This window comes from Lissotriton vulgaris, chromosome 12, assembly GCF_964263255.1.
Source record: "Lissotriton vulgaris chromosome 12, aLisVul1.2, whole genome shotgun sequence".
NCBI lineage: Eukaryota > Metazoa > Chordata > Amphibia > Caudata > Salamandridae > Lissotriton > Lissotriton vulgaris.
In genome coordinates this window covers 786331176-786350191 of record NC_141700.1, presented here as the reverse complement: position 1 = coordinate 786350191, position 19016 = coordinate 786331176, and the positions used below count along the sequence as shown (strand labels likewise).

The 19016-nt window shown below is 51.0% G+C and overlaps 1 protein-coding gene across 1 annotated transcript in view; it reads left to right on the top strand.

Annotated features, from left to right (window-relative positions):
* LOC147678718 (cornifelin homolog) overlaps window positions 1-19016 on the top strand; it is a 66272-nt gene that overhangs the window by 34357 nt on the left and 12899 nt on the right. The window contains exons 2-3 of the mRNA XM_086946177.1: window positions 12688-12808; window positions 15304-15482. Coding sequence (XP_086802303.1) covers window positions 12694-12808; window positions 15304-15482 — 294 coding nt within the window. The 5' untranslated portion in view covers window positions 12688-12693. The remainder of the gene's footprint in view (window positions 1-12687; window positions 12809-15303; window positions 15483-19016) is intronic.

The following is a 19016-nucleotide window of genomic DNA, read 5'->3' as shown; positions in this document are numbered from 1 at the left end:
TTTGCAAGCCAGGCCCCTTCCCCCGCTCTCCTAACCAGGTCAACTGCCATGTCCAGGGAACAGTAGGAAACGGAGCAAGCCCACTCTGCTAGCCAAGAGTTCACAGAGTTGCCCTCCGGGAAAGAAAGGTTGTGAATTAACCTGAAGGCCCCCAGCTCCTTTTTAGGGACCACACCCAGTGAGGACACCACAAAATCAGGGAGGGGAGGAGACCGGGGAGGAGAGCTGAACGGGCCCGCCACCCTCCCCAACGACACTTCCTTGCAGATTTTCTTACCTACAATCTCAGGGAGGTCCCTAACAGACTTCTGATTCTCAGCGTCCCTGCTGACCCTGGGACCCTGGTAAGAGATCTTGAAGCCCTCCAGGAAACCTTCAGCCAGGACATTCCTGTCTTTCTCATTGTGATAGGACCGTAGCAAGGGCAGCAGGTTAGGGATGATGACTGGAGACGGGCCCTTGGAGTGGAGGGAGGATGGGTCCCCGCTGGAAACAACACAAGCAATTTGATCCACATGGCCAGGCAGGGGGGAGAGGGGTGCGAGAGTAGCAGGACGCGCACAGGGGGGCAAGGCTTGGGAAAGGTTCTTCTTTGTCTTTGCTGGTTGCGCTAGAAGCGGCATCGCGCTTGTCGCATGTTGACCCAGGATGGGCCCCACTGCATTTACTGCAAGAGTGCGCAAACCTGCACGCCTTTCCCCAAGTACAATTACCTGCATTAAACAACCTGCAAGTTGCTGAGAAGCCCTTCCTGTTTGCCTGTCTATTGAACCCCCCCCGCCTCGCCCCCCACGAAAGGACTGCTTGAAATTACCTTTCTTCTCTGAGTACAGGCCCTTACTTGTTTCAGCTTTCTTTTCCTGCGCGCTGACTTTGCCCACACCTTCTGATTTCCCCTTCCCCATATGCTGCATCCAGAGTCTCACCTCCATCTGATCCCAGTCTAATTCGGGGCAGACCAACATTTTCTTGCGAAATTCACAGTCGTACCTGTACCACCCCATGCCTGTAGAAGATTCCGCCTCCTCAGTTATAACACTCGCGTATTGAAATAGCCCCTGCGCCTGCTCTGGGAAGCGCTCAGTGATTACTGCCGCCAAAATGGAGAAAGCCTGTCTCCAGTTCTTGATTGTTTTCCCAGGCCAAGACTGAAAACGAGTTTTTTTTCATCATCCTTGGCACCCATCTTCCTAATGTCAACACCCTCGGCACCCAACATAAGGAGGGAAAAAATATCAATAAATTCCCTACGCCAAATGCCTTCTTTTGCTGCCTGCGGTACCTGCCAAGCAAGGGAACATTTGCCTGACAACAAGGGAGCCATAGTCATCATAACCGCTGGCGCAGGGGAGGCCGTATTGGGCGCAGACACAGGTGCAGCTGGGAGCGTGGGTAAGGCTATGGGCACAGAGGGGGCGGGAAGAGGCACTGGGGCAGGGATCAGAGGTATAACGGAGGTAGGCAGTGCGACGGCCACCGATGAAGCCGCATCGACAAGGGGGCAATAAGGCGCTGCGCTGCTGTCCCCACCTTGAACGGGAAGCCCGCCCCACACTCGAGCTACCACTGCGTCCCCAGATGCCATAGGCGGGAACCATGACTACTGGCTCCACCGCCTGGGGCCCCGCAGGTGGCGAAGCCAGCAAGGGAGCAGCAAGTAAACCCGCTCTGACCTCAGACATAAAAACAGAGAGGGTATCTGTGAGCTTACCCAGGTCCAACCGGATGGCAAAGTCGGCAGTAGAAACCACCGGGCGAGGGAGTGGGGGGGGGGCGCTAGCCAGGATCACCGCCAGGGGTGAGGTGGGGGCGTGCACAATCACATTTCTGACGGGTTCGGCCGCCCTGGTTTTGGGGGGAGGTTCCGCTGGGAAGTCTTTCACTGTCTGCTTCCTTACACGCTTGGACCTGGAAGTACCAGCATCCTCCACAATGTCTTGTTCAGGGGCGGGGGGAGCGGGGCCGGCCCCGGGGGATCTGGGAGGGTTGGCCGACAAAAGTTCACTAGCCCACGCAACCCCATTTGCCTTGATCATGTCCAGCAAGTGCTTTCATCTGGGCATCCTGAGAGGGTCCTATCCCTGAGTCGTCGACCTGTGACGTCTGCGTAAAAAGCGGAGGGGACCCCTGACTTTCCATGCTTATCTTTGGCTCTTCCCCTGAAAGAAAAAGGACTGTGAGCCAACTGGACCATATGCTAAAAGAAATGTTAGAGAAACAGAACTGACTGCCTTCACGTGGGTACCTAGCGGTACTAGTCCTGGCACGATGCTATCTAGGAATGCATAAAGGTTTAACAACATGATCACATATGAACATAACCAGAGATGACTGTCTTCACGTAAAACCCTGAAAGAAAACATCGAGACACGGCACCATAAAGAATGGGGGGGTAGTGAACATGCTCCTCGAATTACGCTTTAAACCAAATGGTCATGAATGGAAACACTTGGACTGTTTATATGTCCAGCCCCCACTAAACATGCTGCCACCCCGTGGCGACGCAATGCCCAAATACATACCTCACACGCAATGATCCTGGCGCCGTGTGCGAAAGGGGCGGGGGGTGGGGGGAGAGAAGAACAGCTCCCCAGGCCAGATGCCAGAGACGAGGGCAAGCACTGTGTGAGAAAAAGAAAGAATAAGACGGGTCTGTGGCGTCCCCCGAGCTGCCGGACGTAGCCGGTGACACGCACACGCACCACAACATGCCCTGTGGAGGGGGCGCTGTGGAGGAAAAGCATTATGCGCATTGACACAAGACACCCGTATGGGCTTACACTAGACCCTGCACCCACGTATGTGAGGCCTAGTCCCGAGCACGGGACCCCGTAGCAGGCGTCCACACTAAACCTGCAACTCCCGCTTAGTGCATATACATACCTCACAGTAACTTGCTGGTGCTGCAAAAATGTTGTGCAACACCAGAGGAAGTGCGCAAATGGGCCTGCAATGTGGAAGGAAATGATCTATTAGGATAGAGGCCCCCAAGCTGTGTACTGCTAACGTAGTAGCTGGAGCAGCGTCATGTGCATAATATCGACAGACCCACACGGCAAAATAGAAACCAGACATAAAGATACCCCAGCCGCTTGGTAGTATACGTGAAGCTGATGAAAGACCAGGCCACACCATCATGAGATTTAACACATGGCACCCGCATTCAATCGCTCCTAGAGAACACATCCCAAAAGCTGTAGGCTTGTGACGGGAAAAGGGAAACCTGATTTTTCTGCCGCTTCCGGCCCCAGGGACGAGAGGGGCGGCCGGTTTGGCCGGTAACGGTCTAGCGAGCCAAGGATCCGCATGTTCCAGCGCTCTAGCGCGGCCCGAGGTCGAACCACCGGAAGCCCGCCGAACATATTGCAAACCATAACCGGATCCCTGAGCAGCGCCGTGACCCGGGGAGAGCCCCTCGAGGCCCCCATGCTGACACTGTGCCACGTACCTCGGTAAGTTATACCTTACCCACGTCCGACGACTCACAAAACCATTGTTTGCACATACAAACCCCAGTGAGCGCCGCTGGCAGACTGAACCTTAGTCTAGTGCATCGCAGCCTCACAACATTGTCAAGTAATCGAAAATATGCGCCGCTGGTCAGCCTGAACCTGTTCTAGTACATGGGAGCCTTACAACATTGTACAAGTAATCGAAAATATGCGCCGCTGGTCAGCTTGAACCTATTCTAGTACATGGCAGCCTCACAACATTATACCTGTAAGCAAACACAAAGGCAGGGCGACAGCGGAGCACAATCATATTGACGGAAAAAACTTTTGCCCCTACAACACCGTGTGCTCGGTGAAACCCCACAGCGTGAAGGATATCCTGACTAATAGCAAGGCATTGCGACTATCGTCTGAAGGATTTAGTAGCAGCGGTACAGGGAGAGCAGGGCCGCCGGCCTGGAGAAGTTAAGCGGACACTAACATTACATGCATCGGGAACTAACTCATATCCCGCGATCATGAAATGGGGCATGGTGACATACGGCCCGTATGGAACAACCGCCAAGCACACACCCGCCCCCGCTATACACCCACGGGAGAAACCCCCGGGGAGGGGGGGCGAGGAACCATGCGACACTTCCAGTCTGTCCCCGCCTGGCCTGAGTAGATGGAGAGCGCATACACACGTCTAACCCAGGGCCCAGGCCGAGACATCCCGAGGCATAGAGCCGCTCGAAACCGCCCGGACATCGGTGTTAGGAACCGCGAATTGGAGGGGGGTCCGGGGGCCGATAACACCCACCTCCAAAGCAGCCCAGAATGAAGTGGGCCACCTAGGCTTGCCCGCACCCCAAGGAAAGGGAGTAGGCGGAAGGGGCTGTGGAGGTACCGTCTGTAGGCCTCGGCCCGCAGCTGGGAAAACTCCTGATATCGAACCCGTAACCCTCGCCTCCACAGGGGCCCGTCGCTAAGAGGGCCGCCTAGCCATAGCTCGACCTCCGCAGGGAGGGAGTAGGCGGAGGGGGGGTAAAGCCCGTAGGCCTCAGCCCATATCCAAACTCATCGAACAAAGAGTGTCCCGAAGCAAGAGTGTCCCGAAGCTGCAGCGCGAGGTCCGGAGCGGCAGAGAGGCCTGCGCAATGGCGCTGAGGAGAGATATACCCCCCAAGCTCCTCCTAGCCGCCCCAGACGTGCGTCAGCAACCCGCCTACCTCCTACCAGGCAACGCCTGCCCTGGGGAGGAGTGGCTGGCCACAGTCAGGGGTGGGCGGGGGCAGCCCTCTGCGACTAAGGGGCCCGCCCTCCTTGTGACCACCGTGTGGCCTCGGGCAGGCACATTCTGCCACTTTCACCTTTTGTTTCCCAGCGCCCTTCTCCCCTCCCAGGTCCCACTTAATGGAAGCCGCAGTGTGACCACCCCGCCGGCGTGCCAAAGGAAAGGCCATCTGTGCCTGGACCGCGCCCAGTGTCTGAAACCCTGGGTCTTCCACCAGATGCAGACCTCCGAGCCCTGGATCCTGGGTGCATCATTAACAACAAATGCCGCCACACATCTCCAGGCACCACCAAAGGACTGTTCTCCTCCCAGCAATGCTGCTTCACCTGCAACACTGGCAACACCGAAGCAAACAATAACCCCAAAGACACCATAAACACAACAGTGTTCACATTGCCAGCCAAGACACCATGGAACAACTCCAATTCATTCTAGTCAATCCACGATCGAACGGAAAACATGCCATGTAGATCTGGGACATGGTCTCACCCCTGACCCCAGGTTTGTCATCTTCCTCAGAGACCTGGCTTAACCCCGCCTCCATGCTGGACATCGCCACCACCACCCCGAAGGCTACAAAATAACACACTGGGACCATAACCAACAAATACGGAGGTGGAATTGACATCATCCACAAGGACACCATTCACTGCACAACCTCCTCAGATGACTTGACCCCTATAATGGAGCATCCCAACTTCCAACTCCACACAGATGAAAAAAGCACCATCAGAAGCACCCTCGCCTAAAGACCACCAGGACCACACCCCAGCTGCTGCAATGCCATCCTTGACCTCATTGCCTCAACCACCATCGAGTCCGAGCATTGCATCTTCTGAAGGAATCTCAACTACAACCTCGACAACCCACACAACCGACCTCCTGGAAAGTATAAACAACATTGTCCTCAAGCAACTTGTCATAGACCCTAACCACATAGCAGGACACAAGCTTAACCCAATTTTCATGTCCAGTGACGGAGTCAAGAACAACCACGTCTCACAGCTCACCTGGACTGTCCACTACAGCATCCACTTCACTATCTCAGGACCTATCAACACTGACACTATGCCCACCAGTTGCATGTGTAGAAAAAGGTATCAGAAGACGAGTGGAGCAACTCTCTCAACACCCACCTCCTAGACCCAACATCCAACCCAGAACAGGTTGTGAAGAACATCACCCAGTGGGTCACAGAATGCACCAAGACAATCACCCCCACCAAGCCAGTCAAATCCAAAGAGCCTACCAGAAGAGCCAACGTGTTCACCGCAGAGTAAAAATCCACCAAGTGCAACTGCCGGCAACTAGAAAAAAAAGTGCCCACCAGCAAAGAGACAGGAGACCATACCACCTTTGACACAGCAATCAATCAGTGCCACTGCCTCCTGAAAGAAACAAATAAGAATGCCCTCGGAGACTGCATAGAAGCCAGCACAAACTGCAGCAAGGGAAGGATTTCTTCAACCCTGCAGCTGCTGAGAACAACATCATCCTCTCCCAAGAATTATGTGACACCCTGACAGACTTTTTCCACTACAAGATCTCAGGCATCTACAAAACTTCAAACCCCAACCCACTGCTGCCGAGAGCATCAGCCTGCTTGAACTCACGAACACAATCCCCATACACCTGCTCACCCATTGGGACCCTCTCACAACTTAAGACACAATCTCCATCATAAACTCAGTGCACTCGGGAGCACCCACAGACCCCTGTCCTCACATCTTCAACCTCGGGAGAAAGACGATTGGCAATGAGCTCAATAAATACCTGAACACTTCTAGCACCTCAGCCTCCTTCACTGAGGACAGTAAACATGCTGAAAAGAAGCCACTCCTAAAGAAACCATCAGCCGACCCAGTAGAACCAAAGAACTACCAGCCCATCACCCTGCTCCCCTCTCCAGTGAAGGTTCGCGAGAAGGCAATGAACCGGCAACTCACCGAACACCTGTAACACAACAACCTCCTGGACCCCTCTCAATCTGGATTGCGAGCCAATCACAGCACTGACACAACCCTGATCGCAGCCACCAATTACATCAGGGCGCACCTGGACTGCAATGAAATGGCAGCCCCCATCCTCCAGGGCCTGTCAGCTGCCTTTGTCACTGTCTCCAGTCACACCTTGATCAAGAGTCCACCATATCGGAATCCAGAGCAATGTCCTCAAATGGATCGCCTCAATCCTCACGGAAGAACCCTGAGAATCCGTCTCCCACAGTTCACCTCTCAACCCAAGAAAATCATCTGCGGCGTTCCCCAAGGATCGTCCCTTAGCCCCACCATCTTCAACACCTACACGACCCCCTGATGAACACCGCCAGATTGCACAGACTCAATATCATCTACGCTGACGACACCCAGCTCATCCTCTCGCTGTCAGAAGATCCCTCCACTACCAAAACCGACTTCCACAGATATATGATCAACGTTGTCGACTGGATGAAGGACAACTGTCTCAAGCTGAACTCAGATAAAATGGAAGTCTGCATCTTTGGGAACAACACCTCGCCATGGAACAATGCATGGTGGCCTGCGGAACTCAGCCCATCCCCAGCCCCGACAGATCACGCCCATAACCTCTGCATCATCTTGGAGAGCAAGTCTCACCCGCCTGTTTCCACACCCTACGCATGCTTTGCACGATCTTCAGGGGGCTTCCAGTCAACACCAGAAGGACCTTCGCGCACGCCCTCATCACCAAAAGGCTGGACTACGTTAAACACTCTTTATGTTGGAATCACTGCACGCCTCCTGAAGAAACTACAGACAATACAAAACTCAGCGGCAAGACTCATCCTTGAGCTACCCAGACGGACCCACATCACTCCCCACCTCAAGAAGCTACACTGGCTCCAGATCCAGAAGAGATGCCAGTTCAAGATGCTGACCCACGCATACAAAGCTACGCATGACGAAGTACCAGCATACACCAACAAATGCATGACCTTCCACCAATAGACTAGACACCTGCGGTCCACCTCCCTCTTCCTCACAGACACACCCGGATCCACCGATGCAACAGCGGAGGACGCTCCTTGTCCCACCTGGCGGCCAAAGCTTGGAACGACCCTCCCCTACATCTCAGGACCCCCTTATTGCTCTGGGAATTCAGGAAAGGGCTCAGACCTGCTGTTCGAGTGAACAGATCACCAGGAAGCAGTGAGCAACTCCAGCGCCTTGAGACCCTCACGGGTGGTTCGCTGTGATTTATAAACCCTTGATTGGTTGATTGATTGAGAGAGGAAAAGTATAACATAAAAAATGTGTCGGCAGTTAAGGGAGGATGAGTCCATTACCTCAGCAGAAGAGACGAGAATTCAGGGGCATATTATCAAGGGGGTTTATCTCCGCTTTTTTGGCTTTAAAAGCCAAGAAAGCGGAGATAAAATGATCTCCCTATTACCTAGCTGTCGCTAACACCAGTTAGCGACAGCTAGTAGGAGATAGCGACCATCTTGGGCCCCGCTTTGCATGTCAGAAAAATGTATCTCTAATGACATGTAAAGTGGGCGTGCCAAGATGTTAGCGACTGGAAACAGTCGCTAACATCGCTATCTCCTATTACCAACTTTTGGAGATATTTGCGCTAAGCGTGAATATCTCCAAAAGCTAACACTTGCCCTGAGCAGTTCTTAGCCAAGTTATCCAATGGGAGGTGGATAACATGGCTAAGAGCATTAGCTCGGTAATGCATGAATATCGCAGAGTTTTCAGCGATATTCATGAATTGCGGCCGATTTTTATCACATTTGCGATAAACCTTGGTAATACCAAGGTTTATCTGCGATAAAAATCGCCGCAGCTCGGCGATAATTTTTTCACGCTAACCAAGCAATAGCGATAATTATCGCTATTGCTTGGTAATATGCCCCTCAGTCTTTTCTAGGACTTTATAAAGTCTGCCTCAAGGCGCTGGGCCTGAGAGGGCTCGAGCAATGAGCCTTGAGAGTTGAATGAGTGGTGCTGTGTAAATGTGTGTGCCATGTGCACTCTTCCACAGCCCTTAAAATAAGTGTGATGCTGTTTGCCAATCACAATGTGGACGAGCCTGAATGCACGCCTGGTGCTGCTGTGCTGTGTGCTACCCCGTGGGGGGCAGCTGGGCAGAGAACAGGCCTGCTTTTCACCTTTACTGCTCTGGAACTGACGTAAATCCCGGCGCTGCCTGCCGTTTGCCGTCACTACAAATGCAGAGACCGGCGCGGGTTCATGTCTGATGCACCTTGTGCTCCTCGGCTCACTACAACCAAAGTCTACACACCGGTTCACACAGGTTAAGCGGGCCTCGAGGGCACTGGGGTGTGTGTGCTCCAGATTAAGGGTGTTCACAGTCTGCGTGCTCGAGGGCACAGTCAGAGGTGACCGTGTGAGCGATGACGCAACCTGCACAAAGGTCAATGGAATACTTGTACCTTCGAGAAAGCTGTGACATTTTTCATTTTTTTTGCGTGAAAATGGGGTATTTTAAAACGACTTAAGCGGCGTTTATTATCGTTTGCCAGTGACAAAATGTGAAAATGACCTTACATAAGGTAACCTCGCAGAAAACAGGGGCTTGTCCTCACAGTTGCACAGCCCTGGACAGCAACGGTGCTCCTTGTGAATACTGGAGCACCAGTAGTGCAATCACCGCGCCATTCTGAGATAAGCCAGTGATGGCCGGCGCTTCCCCCCTCCAGAAGTCCATAAACTTAAAAAGTAAGGGGCCTATTTATGAGTCCATGCGTCACTTTTGCACCACCGTAAAAAATGCACCATGTTGCATCATATTTACAAAGTGAAGCATCTTGGTAGATGCGTCACTTTTGTAAATCCCTGCGCCACATTATACCTGTGCCAGGTATAATGTATGCAGGGTGGGCGTTTTCACGCAAGTAAGCCTCATGGAAGTGACGCAGTGAAATCTATATTCACTGCGCCACTTCTAGGAGGCAAATGCATCAATTTCTTACGCCTGCCTCACAGCAGGCGTAAGACGGACGCGGGCACATTTGAAATGGGACTTGCCCATGTGTAATGACCCATTGCTGGAGTTGCGTCACTTTGGTGTCATACTCCAGCAATGCATAATTTTTGCGCCTACAGATATGTCCGAAATACTGACGTATTTGTAACTCCATGCGACATGATGCCTCATACTGTAAATATGACGCATTCAGCATGTCGCAAGGAGGCAGCGATGCGTCACCTTTCATAAATGAGGCCCAATGTACTTTACCTGTATGATTTGTGCAGGATTTTACCTGCCGCGAATCTTGCAGGCAATCACCCTTGGGGTACCAAATACTACACTGAGTATGATTCGGGTTCAGTCATAGTCAGTTATTCGCGCCTCAACTGGGATATGAATGACCAGGGGAGTGAAATCTGATGGGACAGGAACTGACATCCCCTACTCTGCGTGCCCGACTCCATGTGACTCTGGTGCCTTCACTTTTATTTTGGGTTTGGTGTCCCGCTTAGGAGCATGCGTGTGGAGGCCTAGGCCTGTCCCTGACTATGCGCGGTCACGGCCTCTGTCCTGTGACCCGGAGGAGGTGAATCTATTGTCCCTCCTGACGGGCAAAAGACTACTGTCCCTGTCCTGAGTTTAGCACTTGATGCAGTGGTGGCGGCACGCCATGTTTTGTGGTCCTATGGTTGACTAGACCTTGTTTTGTGTGTCAACGAGAGTGTGGCCTACTGACCCCTTGTGTGTTAAGTCTCAGTGTTAAATAAACACCAATCAATGAATCAGTACTTGTAGAGCGCATCTTATCACCCGTGAGGACATCCAGGCGATGCGCCGCTGGGCTTAGTCGAAAAGCCAGGTCTAGACCCTCTTCCTGAAGTCTGTTAGCAAGGGTGATATTCTCAAGTGGAGGGGGAGGGCATTCAAGGAATTGGTGGCGAAGTGGGAGAAGAAGCGTCCTTTCTGCTCTGGCGGATGCATGTGGTCAGTGCGATGGCGAGGGAGGCGGAGCAAAGGTGTCTGGATTGTTGGTGGAAATTCAGGCGGTGGTTAATGTATGCTGGTCTTTGGTCGTGGAGGGCTTTATAGGCGTGTGTCAGCAACTTGAATTAGCATCTTTTTTGGCCAAGAACCAGTAGATGTTGCTCAGGTTTGGGTGATGTGGGTCAGTTTGGGCAGCTTTAGGATCTGTCTGGCCGCTGAGTCTTGTATTGTCTGGAGCCTTCCCAGGAGTTTGGTGGTAATGCCTGCTTACAGTGCTTTGCCGTAGTCACTGACAGCTGGTGATTTGGGCTTGTGTGACTATTTTTCGCATGCTGATGGGGAGCCATTTGAAGATTCTTTAGAACATGCAGAGTGTGGAAGCAGGCAGAGGAGACTGCATTGATCTGTCTTTTCATGGTGAGTTTGATGTCCAGGATGATGCCCAGGTTGCTGGCATGGTCTTCTGGAATGGGGGTGGGTCCGAGTTCAGCGGGCCACCAGGTGTCGTTCCAGAGGGAGCCGCAGGGGCTATAGATCAGCACTTCGGTCTAGTCTGTGCCGTCCTTCATCCACTCTGCGTCGTTCTTCATGTCTTTGTGGTCATTGGTCTTACAGGTGGTGGGGTCTACTGAGCATGGGAGGATGAGCTGTGCATCGTCGGCGTAGGATATAATGTTGAAATCTTGGGTTCTGACGATGTCGGCTAGAGGCGTCATGTAGGTGTTGAAAAGAGTGGGACTGGTGGATGAACCTTGAGGGACGCCACATAAGCTGCTCATGGGTTCTGAGGTGAAGGGAGCTAGGCAGATTGTCTGTGTTCGTCCCGTGAGGAATGATGTAATCCATTTAAGTGCATCTCCCTTGATCCCGTTCCTTGCATGGATCGTGTGCTAAAGTTGAGGGCATGTAGTATGTGTGGGAGTAAGAGTCTGTGTGTATGTGTTGGAGTATTGAAGCCAGTGGGATCCATTTTGAATTTTCACCAATTCCGTATTTCTGATGCATTTCACATGAATGTTCTTAAGGCTTCTGAGAAAATAACTCATGGTGAACATATTCATGCAAATGTAGGACGTTTAAAGATAGTGTCTGGAAATGTATTTAAAGTGAATCCACAGTTGTAACAGGGAAGGGGAATCTTCGAAGGTCTGGAACGTGCTGCAGACTCAGGGCCATGGTCTGCCATATCTGCTGGTCCATATCTGGTGTCCTTTGAGCACAGGAAAGAAAACAAAGGCACAGAAAGACCTTGTGTGGCACACAGCACACAGTAACCAGATGTTAAAAACATCTTGGTTTGTATAAAACGTATGTGCAAGCCATTGTCGAAGATTTGCAGCTTGGAGCTTTCTTGCAGAGTAGGTAGACCTAAAAACCCGGGGATGGATTTTTCACATAGATTGTCGCAGTAAAAAGGCTTTGTGGCATGTGTTTGGGAGATCTTCACAATTTTTCACACCTCTGATTTAAGTCTTAGAAAGAGAGCATAAGGTGTGGCGAGAGGGTAGGAAGCATGGAACGGAACAGGCTGCAGGGGGGCGAGGAACGGGAAGTTACTAGAGGTAGCTGTAGGGGTGGGGAGGTTGGCCAAGGGAAGGAGTGCTTGGTCTGTCTCACTCTTACTCTAGAGGTTCCAGGCTGGGATGGACAGGATCATTCTTCACCAAAATGTTTATAAATCTTTTTTCTTCTGATTAAAAAGTTATTCTTTGATCGTTTTGATGAGGTTGTAAAAAGTAATTCATGGTGGATCGGTGTTGGTTCGGCCACCATGTAAATTTAATGTTTAAGTGCAGATATAGAATGACTGATGGATCCTGGTAAGTTATCTCCACCTGAGGCAGTTTATGATCAGTCCTCAGCACAATTCATTCCCTCAGCCGACCCCTTTTTTGTTTTAAATATGGAGTCTTGTTCCAGAGGGTAATAGGGATAGCTGTGCTTTTACCAGGAGCTGCACCCTTAACACATTCAGTCTTTGTCCTCATTCCATGTTTACCCTCTTACCTCCTGCAGGTCAACATGAATGTGGTCCACGTCAACCAGCCTGTCGCCATGACATCCACGCAGGTCACGGTGATGCGTGGCAACAGTTGGAGCAGCGGCGTCTGTGACTGCTGCGAGGACTGCAGTGTCTGTAAGTTACACCACTCTGTGGCTGCGGAATGATGGCCTCTCTTTCACCAGCCTGGGGTCCTCTCCCCCAGGCCTTACCTTGTTCCCTGGCACCAAATCAGCCTCAAATTCTTGGAAGTCTTCCGTGCCTATTGACCTGATTCAGATCTCGGCGGAGGGATATCCCATCCACGAAAATATGAATCCAATTATATCCTATGGGATGTATGTTTCGGCGGACCAGATATCCATCACCGTTGTGACGGAGTAACCCGTCTGCCAAGATATAAATCTGGCCCTATGTTCCTTGACGCCTGGAGATACCAGAGTTGTTATGAGCCGGTGACAAGAAATGAAATGTGGGTCAGTGGTGCACAGGACAGGCAGGATCACTCTCCTTCTACCCTTGAAGTCTGGATTCTGCCGTAGAGCTCAGGAGCCTGGAGTGTAGTCACGAGACATACTAGCACCAGTGACAGGAGAGGGATGCTGTCAAGCTGTAGTAAACGCCACTGGAGAGTCCCTTCATCTGGGTAGCACAAGCGGCCTCTGTTACTTGTTAAATCAAGAAACAGTGGCATCTGCTGCCCACCAACATTGTTTACACTATGGTACCCACTATTAAACAGCATCATCATGATTCACAGACAAACATTAGCAACTATGGGCGTAGGTTCATTTGTAGAATAATAAGTGCCGGGCCCAAACTTCCTTCAAAAGCTGCCGCCAGCACTGATGAAGGTCGTTATGCCAATTACCAACGCTATAATGTCTTGATCCTCCCTCATGAATCATTAATCCATCCCGAGCACTCTCTCCCCCTCAAACTCACTCCTGCACATTCTTTTTTGCTCCTACATTCTTCTTTTCTCATTTTCCCATCTTTCTCTTTCTCACGTTTGTGGTTTTTCTGTCTCTTGATCTGGGTGAAAGTCTGTTGAGGAAAAATAAGTGTCGCCCCAAAGATAAGTGCCAGTGGGCGCCACCTGCAACCACCGGCTCAAATTAAGCACAGACCCTGGGATCCTTCACTAAAGAGCAGTGTCAGGATTGTGATTCCTCCACTCAGTAGTGGCCACAATGGGATCACTAGGAGTCTTACAGTGGCATTAATGTGATTCTCCTACTCACTAATAGTGGCAGCATCCTTTACTAGATACAGTGTTTCAATGGTGACTGCCCTATTCACTAATGGTGGCAGTGTTGTGATAGTTCACTAATTAATGATAGCAGGATTTTGATTGCTCCTACGCACTAATGATAACAATAGATATATGGTGAATTTCATAACAGTCCCGCTATTGTGAATCCCCTTCACGCAAATGGTGACAGCGGTGGGACCCTTCACTCATTCATGTTAGTAAACTTGCAATTTCTAGATCATCTTATGGTAACAGACAGATTCTTGTTCAATAAGCATTAGGGTTATTTTACTCATGAAATAGGGGATGTAGAGGGAATTTTCTTTTATTAATGGTGGCATTCGTGTGAATCCCTCATTCACTGACAGTGGCTGTGCGAGATCCTTCCCTTGCTACTCGTGGAAAGATTGTGCTACCCCAATCACTTAGATCTCCCTTCAGTCCTGGTTTTAGAGTGGCATCATTGGTAGCAGGGTTGTGCCTCTATCTCTGCAATGGCCCTCACTGCTGGATCTCTGCTGCTGGTGCCCATGGCAGTAATCCGACAGGAAGTGGTGATTAAGGCGGGTCTTCAGAGTGATAGGAAACCTCACAGTTCTGCATTTCAAGTCTCCCCCCAATCTCCTACTGAAAAGACTGAGCTTAGGGTGAGTCTTGAATCAGTGGTAGAATAATTTGCTCAGAGGCATAACGGAGTCCCCTACAGCCGCTGCAGTGCAGGGGAGGGGGTGACCCCCACATTGTTCACCTCAAAGGGTGGCCCCTTGGGCTGGCCAGCTGCAATGAAATAAGACACTCGGGGCCAGATGTACAACAGCCAAAATAGAGTCTTTTGCGACTCGCAATTTGCGAGGCGCTATATAGGAAGTACAACAGTATGTAACACACTGTTAGCAATTCCCAATGGGGTCGCAAATAGAGAGGGTCATGCATATTAATGAGCCTCTCGCAATTTGCGACCCCATTGGGAATGGCAGCCCAGCAGGCCACCATACCTGGGACTGCTTTTAAATAAAGCAGCATTTTTTTTCAAATGCATCCCGTTTTCTTTAAAAGAAAACGGGATGCATTTACAAAAGAAAAAAATCAAACATTTAATTTCTTTTCTAAGGGCAGGCTACCTGCCCTTAGAAAATAATTTTCCCTGCGTTTGCAAAGAGGAAGGGGTCCCTTGGAGACCCCTCCCCTTTTGCGACCCCATTACCACCCTCTTGAAGAGTGGCCCTCCTCCACCAGGGATACCCCTCTGTGAATTCCCTTGCCCCCTGATATCCCTCCGCGGCCCTCCTCCACATGGGCTATCCAGCCACACCCCTCCCCTAGACTGAAGACCTCAGCTCTGATGACGTCATGTTATTCCCTCTTTCTCCTACAGGCTGCTGCGCCTTCTGGTGCTTCCCGTGTTTCCAGTGCCAGACTGTCAGCGAGTTTGGAGAGTGCCTGTGTCTGCCCATCATGGACCCCTCATGCATGGGCTACATTGGCTGCAGCGGAACCTGCCCACCCATCTCCATGGCAATGCGTAGCGGGGTCCGCGAGAGATACCAAATCCAGGTAAGCACAGGGGGGGCCCTTGAATGAGTCACGCCTTGTCTGCATGGAGCAGTGTGGAGCAGACCTGGACGGAATCTTGTCAGGAACGTAACAAAACCTATGGGGCCCGAGCTAGGAATAGCGAGGTGGGGCCCCCTGCTATAACTATACCCTCATAGTAGCCACCTACTCTGTAGACATGTTTCCCCTCTCTCGCCCGCATCCAAGGGGCATCAGCAGGAGTTTCAGTAACAGGCTAACAGACAAAACGCCCAACTGTGTAGGGTCAACATGCTCTGCACCAGCACACATGGATACTAGTTCTGTTTATTTTTCATTAGAAAAAGAATAATTATGAATTTTATTTCCATAATTGGAGTTTAGCGACTGACTGAATGTGCCCCTCGTCAACAATTGAATAAATGCACCTCTAAAAAAGGGTTTGTTGGGGGGGTGTTTGTAAGAGATATGCAAAAAGTGAAGACGGGGGGGGCGGGGGCATTAATACTTTGGCAGAGTGAGCTGCTCCACCATAAACTGAAGGAACGTCCACTGTGCCAGTCTAATGGTTCCACCAGCCGCGGCTCGTGTAGGTAAAAGGGGTACAGCCGGGTGGAGGGGAGGGATTGTGACAGGCGGCGACAAGGGAAAGTTAAATGAATAATTAATTTTTCCTTGCCATCGTCTGTCGAAATCCCCCACCCCCCCTCCCCATCTGGCCTCACCGCTCTTACCTGCACGAGCCGCAGCTGGGTTTCACTGGCCATTTAGGTCCTCATCTGAGTGATTCAGGGCAGCACCTGGTAACTCAACCTCCTAGGCAAACCAGTAGCACTGAGGACTTAGAGGGGAGGTGGAGGAAGGACATCCCTTGCTGATTGCAACAGGGACAGCTGGGGGTACCAGACTTAGGGCCTGTTCTTAATCTCGGCAGACAGGTTACTCTGTCACAACGATGACGGACATCCTGTCCTCTGAAATGTAAATACTATAGGATATAATGGGATGTATATTCCAGCAGACGGGATTATCTGTCCCCATTGTGATGGAGTGAGCCATCTGCCAAGATCTACACCAGACCCTCAGTGATAGTTTCAGAATGCTCTAGATCAAGTCGCCATCTTTTGTGGCATATCTATTCCTCAGTTTACAGATATTGACATCTTTGAAGATTAATCCAAGACAGCAAGCACTGCTAAGCCAGCTTCAGCTTTGCCACAGTGAATACACCTCATATATTACTAGTTCAAAACTCAAATGGAGCATTACCCCCTTGACTTGATTGACTGAGTGTTTGTGCAGAACGTATAGGGCCACCTATGCCTGAAGATTGCCTCAATGGCAGCGTGACTTGAAGAAATCAGCTGGAGGAGAGTTCAGCAAACGAGTAAGGATCCTAAGACATTCATGAAAGAAGGTGCTCATAAGTAAAAGGCAAACCATAGCAAGAGTGTAGCTGCCAATGCACGTGCACTTACACTTCGGAAGCATCTTTAGGGCCAGGGACTTTGAGTAAATCTTACACGTGGACAGATAGAGTTTTTTGTGTGCATTGAACAAAGGGATATATGCATATACATGGAGGAAAGCATTAAACTGAATGTGCTGTGGCAGGAGAAGGCAGCGTAGCCTTTACCAGGCCTATGTGACATGTTCAGATACTCAATTGCCATGGAGGAGGCTCACTGCAAGGTTCTGGATACACCAGAGTTCCACAAAGGTGGCCCAGATAAAATGTAGAACCATAATCCAGTCATGAGAACATAAATGCATTGACTATTATCCCTTCTAAGTCATGCACAATTAGTGAGAAGGCCTTTAACACCCAACTCAACAAATTCATCAAAGCAAACCACACCCTGGACCCCTCCCATTCAGGCTTTAAAAGCAGCCATAGCAGCGAGACTGCACTCCTCGCCGCGACCGACGACATCCGCACTCTCCTCTACAAAGGCGAAACCGCATCCGTCATCCTCCTGGACCTCCCTGCCGCCTTCGACACCGTCTCCCACCACACCCCCTGCACAAGACTCCATGATGTCGACATCCATGGCAAAGCCTTAGAGTGGATCCTCTTCTTCCTCACTGGCTGAACCCAGAGAGTGAGGATCCCGCAGTTCTCCTCAAAACCCATAGAGATCAGCTGTGGAGTCCCTCTTCAACATCTGCATGGCCCCGCTTGCAGCCGTCACCAGAAACCATGGACTCCACATCGTCTCCTACGACGATGGCACCCAGCTGATTCTCTCCTTCACCAATGACCCTACAGCAGCCAAGAGCAACTTCTACGACAGGATGAAGGCAGTCACTTCCTGGATGAAGACCAGCTGCTACAAACTCAAATCCAACAAAACGGAAGTCCTCATACTTGGTTCCACTCCCTCTGCCTGGGATGAGTCCTGGAGGCCCGCAGCGCTCTGAACCCCCCTACACCCACAGACCACGCACACAACCTGACCATAATCCTCAACTCCTCGCTCTCAATGATCTTCCTGCTTCCACTCACTCTGCCTGCTTCAGAAGATCTTCAATTTGATCCCCACCGAGTACAGGAGAATGGTCACCCAGGCACTCACTAGCAACAAGCTCTACTATGCCAACACACTCTACGCCAAGGTACCATCCAAAAAACTGCAAGTCCGCTAGACTTATCCTGGACATCCCACACCGCAGCCACATCTCCAGTCAGCTGAGAGACCTTCACTGGCTCTCGATAAGCAAAAGAATCACCACGCAAGCCTACAAAGCTCTCCACACCACTAGACCTACATACCTTAACCACCGCCTGTCCTTTTACACACCCGCAAGACATCTCTGCTCTGCCCAACTGGTGCTGTACACAATCCCAAAGATCCACAAGACCGCGGCTGGAGGAAGATCCTTCTCCTACCTCGCTATGCCGGCCTGGAACTCTCTACCTCTGCATTCCAGCAATCACCCTCACTACCTGAACTCAGGAAGGACTTCACGACCTGGCTCTTCGACTGAAGCTTCAGAACCCTCCCCCCACCAGCCCATTGAGACTCTATCGGATGATTAGCCGTGCATTATAAGAACCTTGATTGATTGATTTGGTTTATTGTCCTCAGCAGACAGAGCTGATGGAAGCCAGTGCATTTGTCTGATTAGTGATTGAGAGATCTTTACCCAGGAAGAAGAGTATGTTCTCCAGTTTGTTGACTGGGGTTGGAGCAGGTCTGAGTGATGTTGGCCAAAGCCATCAATGGCTACCGACCTTCTGATTCTTCACAGGCAAAATCCTGGCCATGCCAGAGTTCAGCGTGAGCTCCTTCTGACCCATCCCTGCCCGAAGGCAGACAGAGATTCTGAAAATCTGTGAAGGGCATGGCTCAGATGTTGATCAAGTTGGATAATGCTCTGCAGGCTGCGTGCATTGTAAAATAATCTGAAACAGTGGGATCAGCCAAGGTTTGTTAGCAGCTGGGCATTGACATAGAGCAGTGTGGGGAACGGGGAGAACCCACAATGGATAGGAAAGGGTCAAGACCAAAAAAGGGTTAGGGATAAAACCAGCGACTAATCACTCAGGAAAGA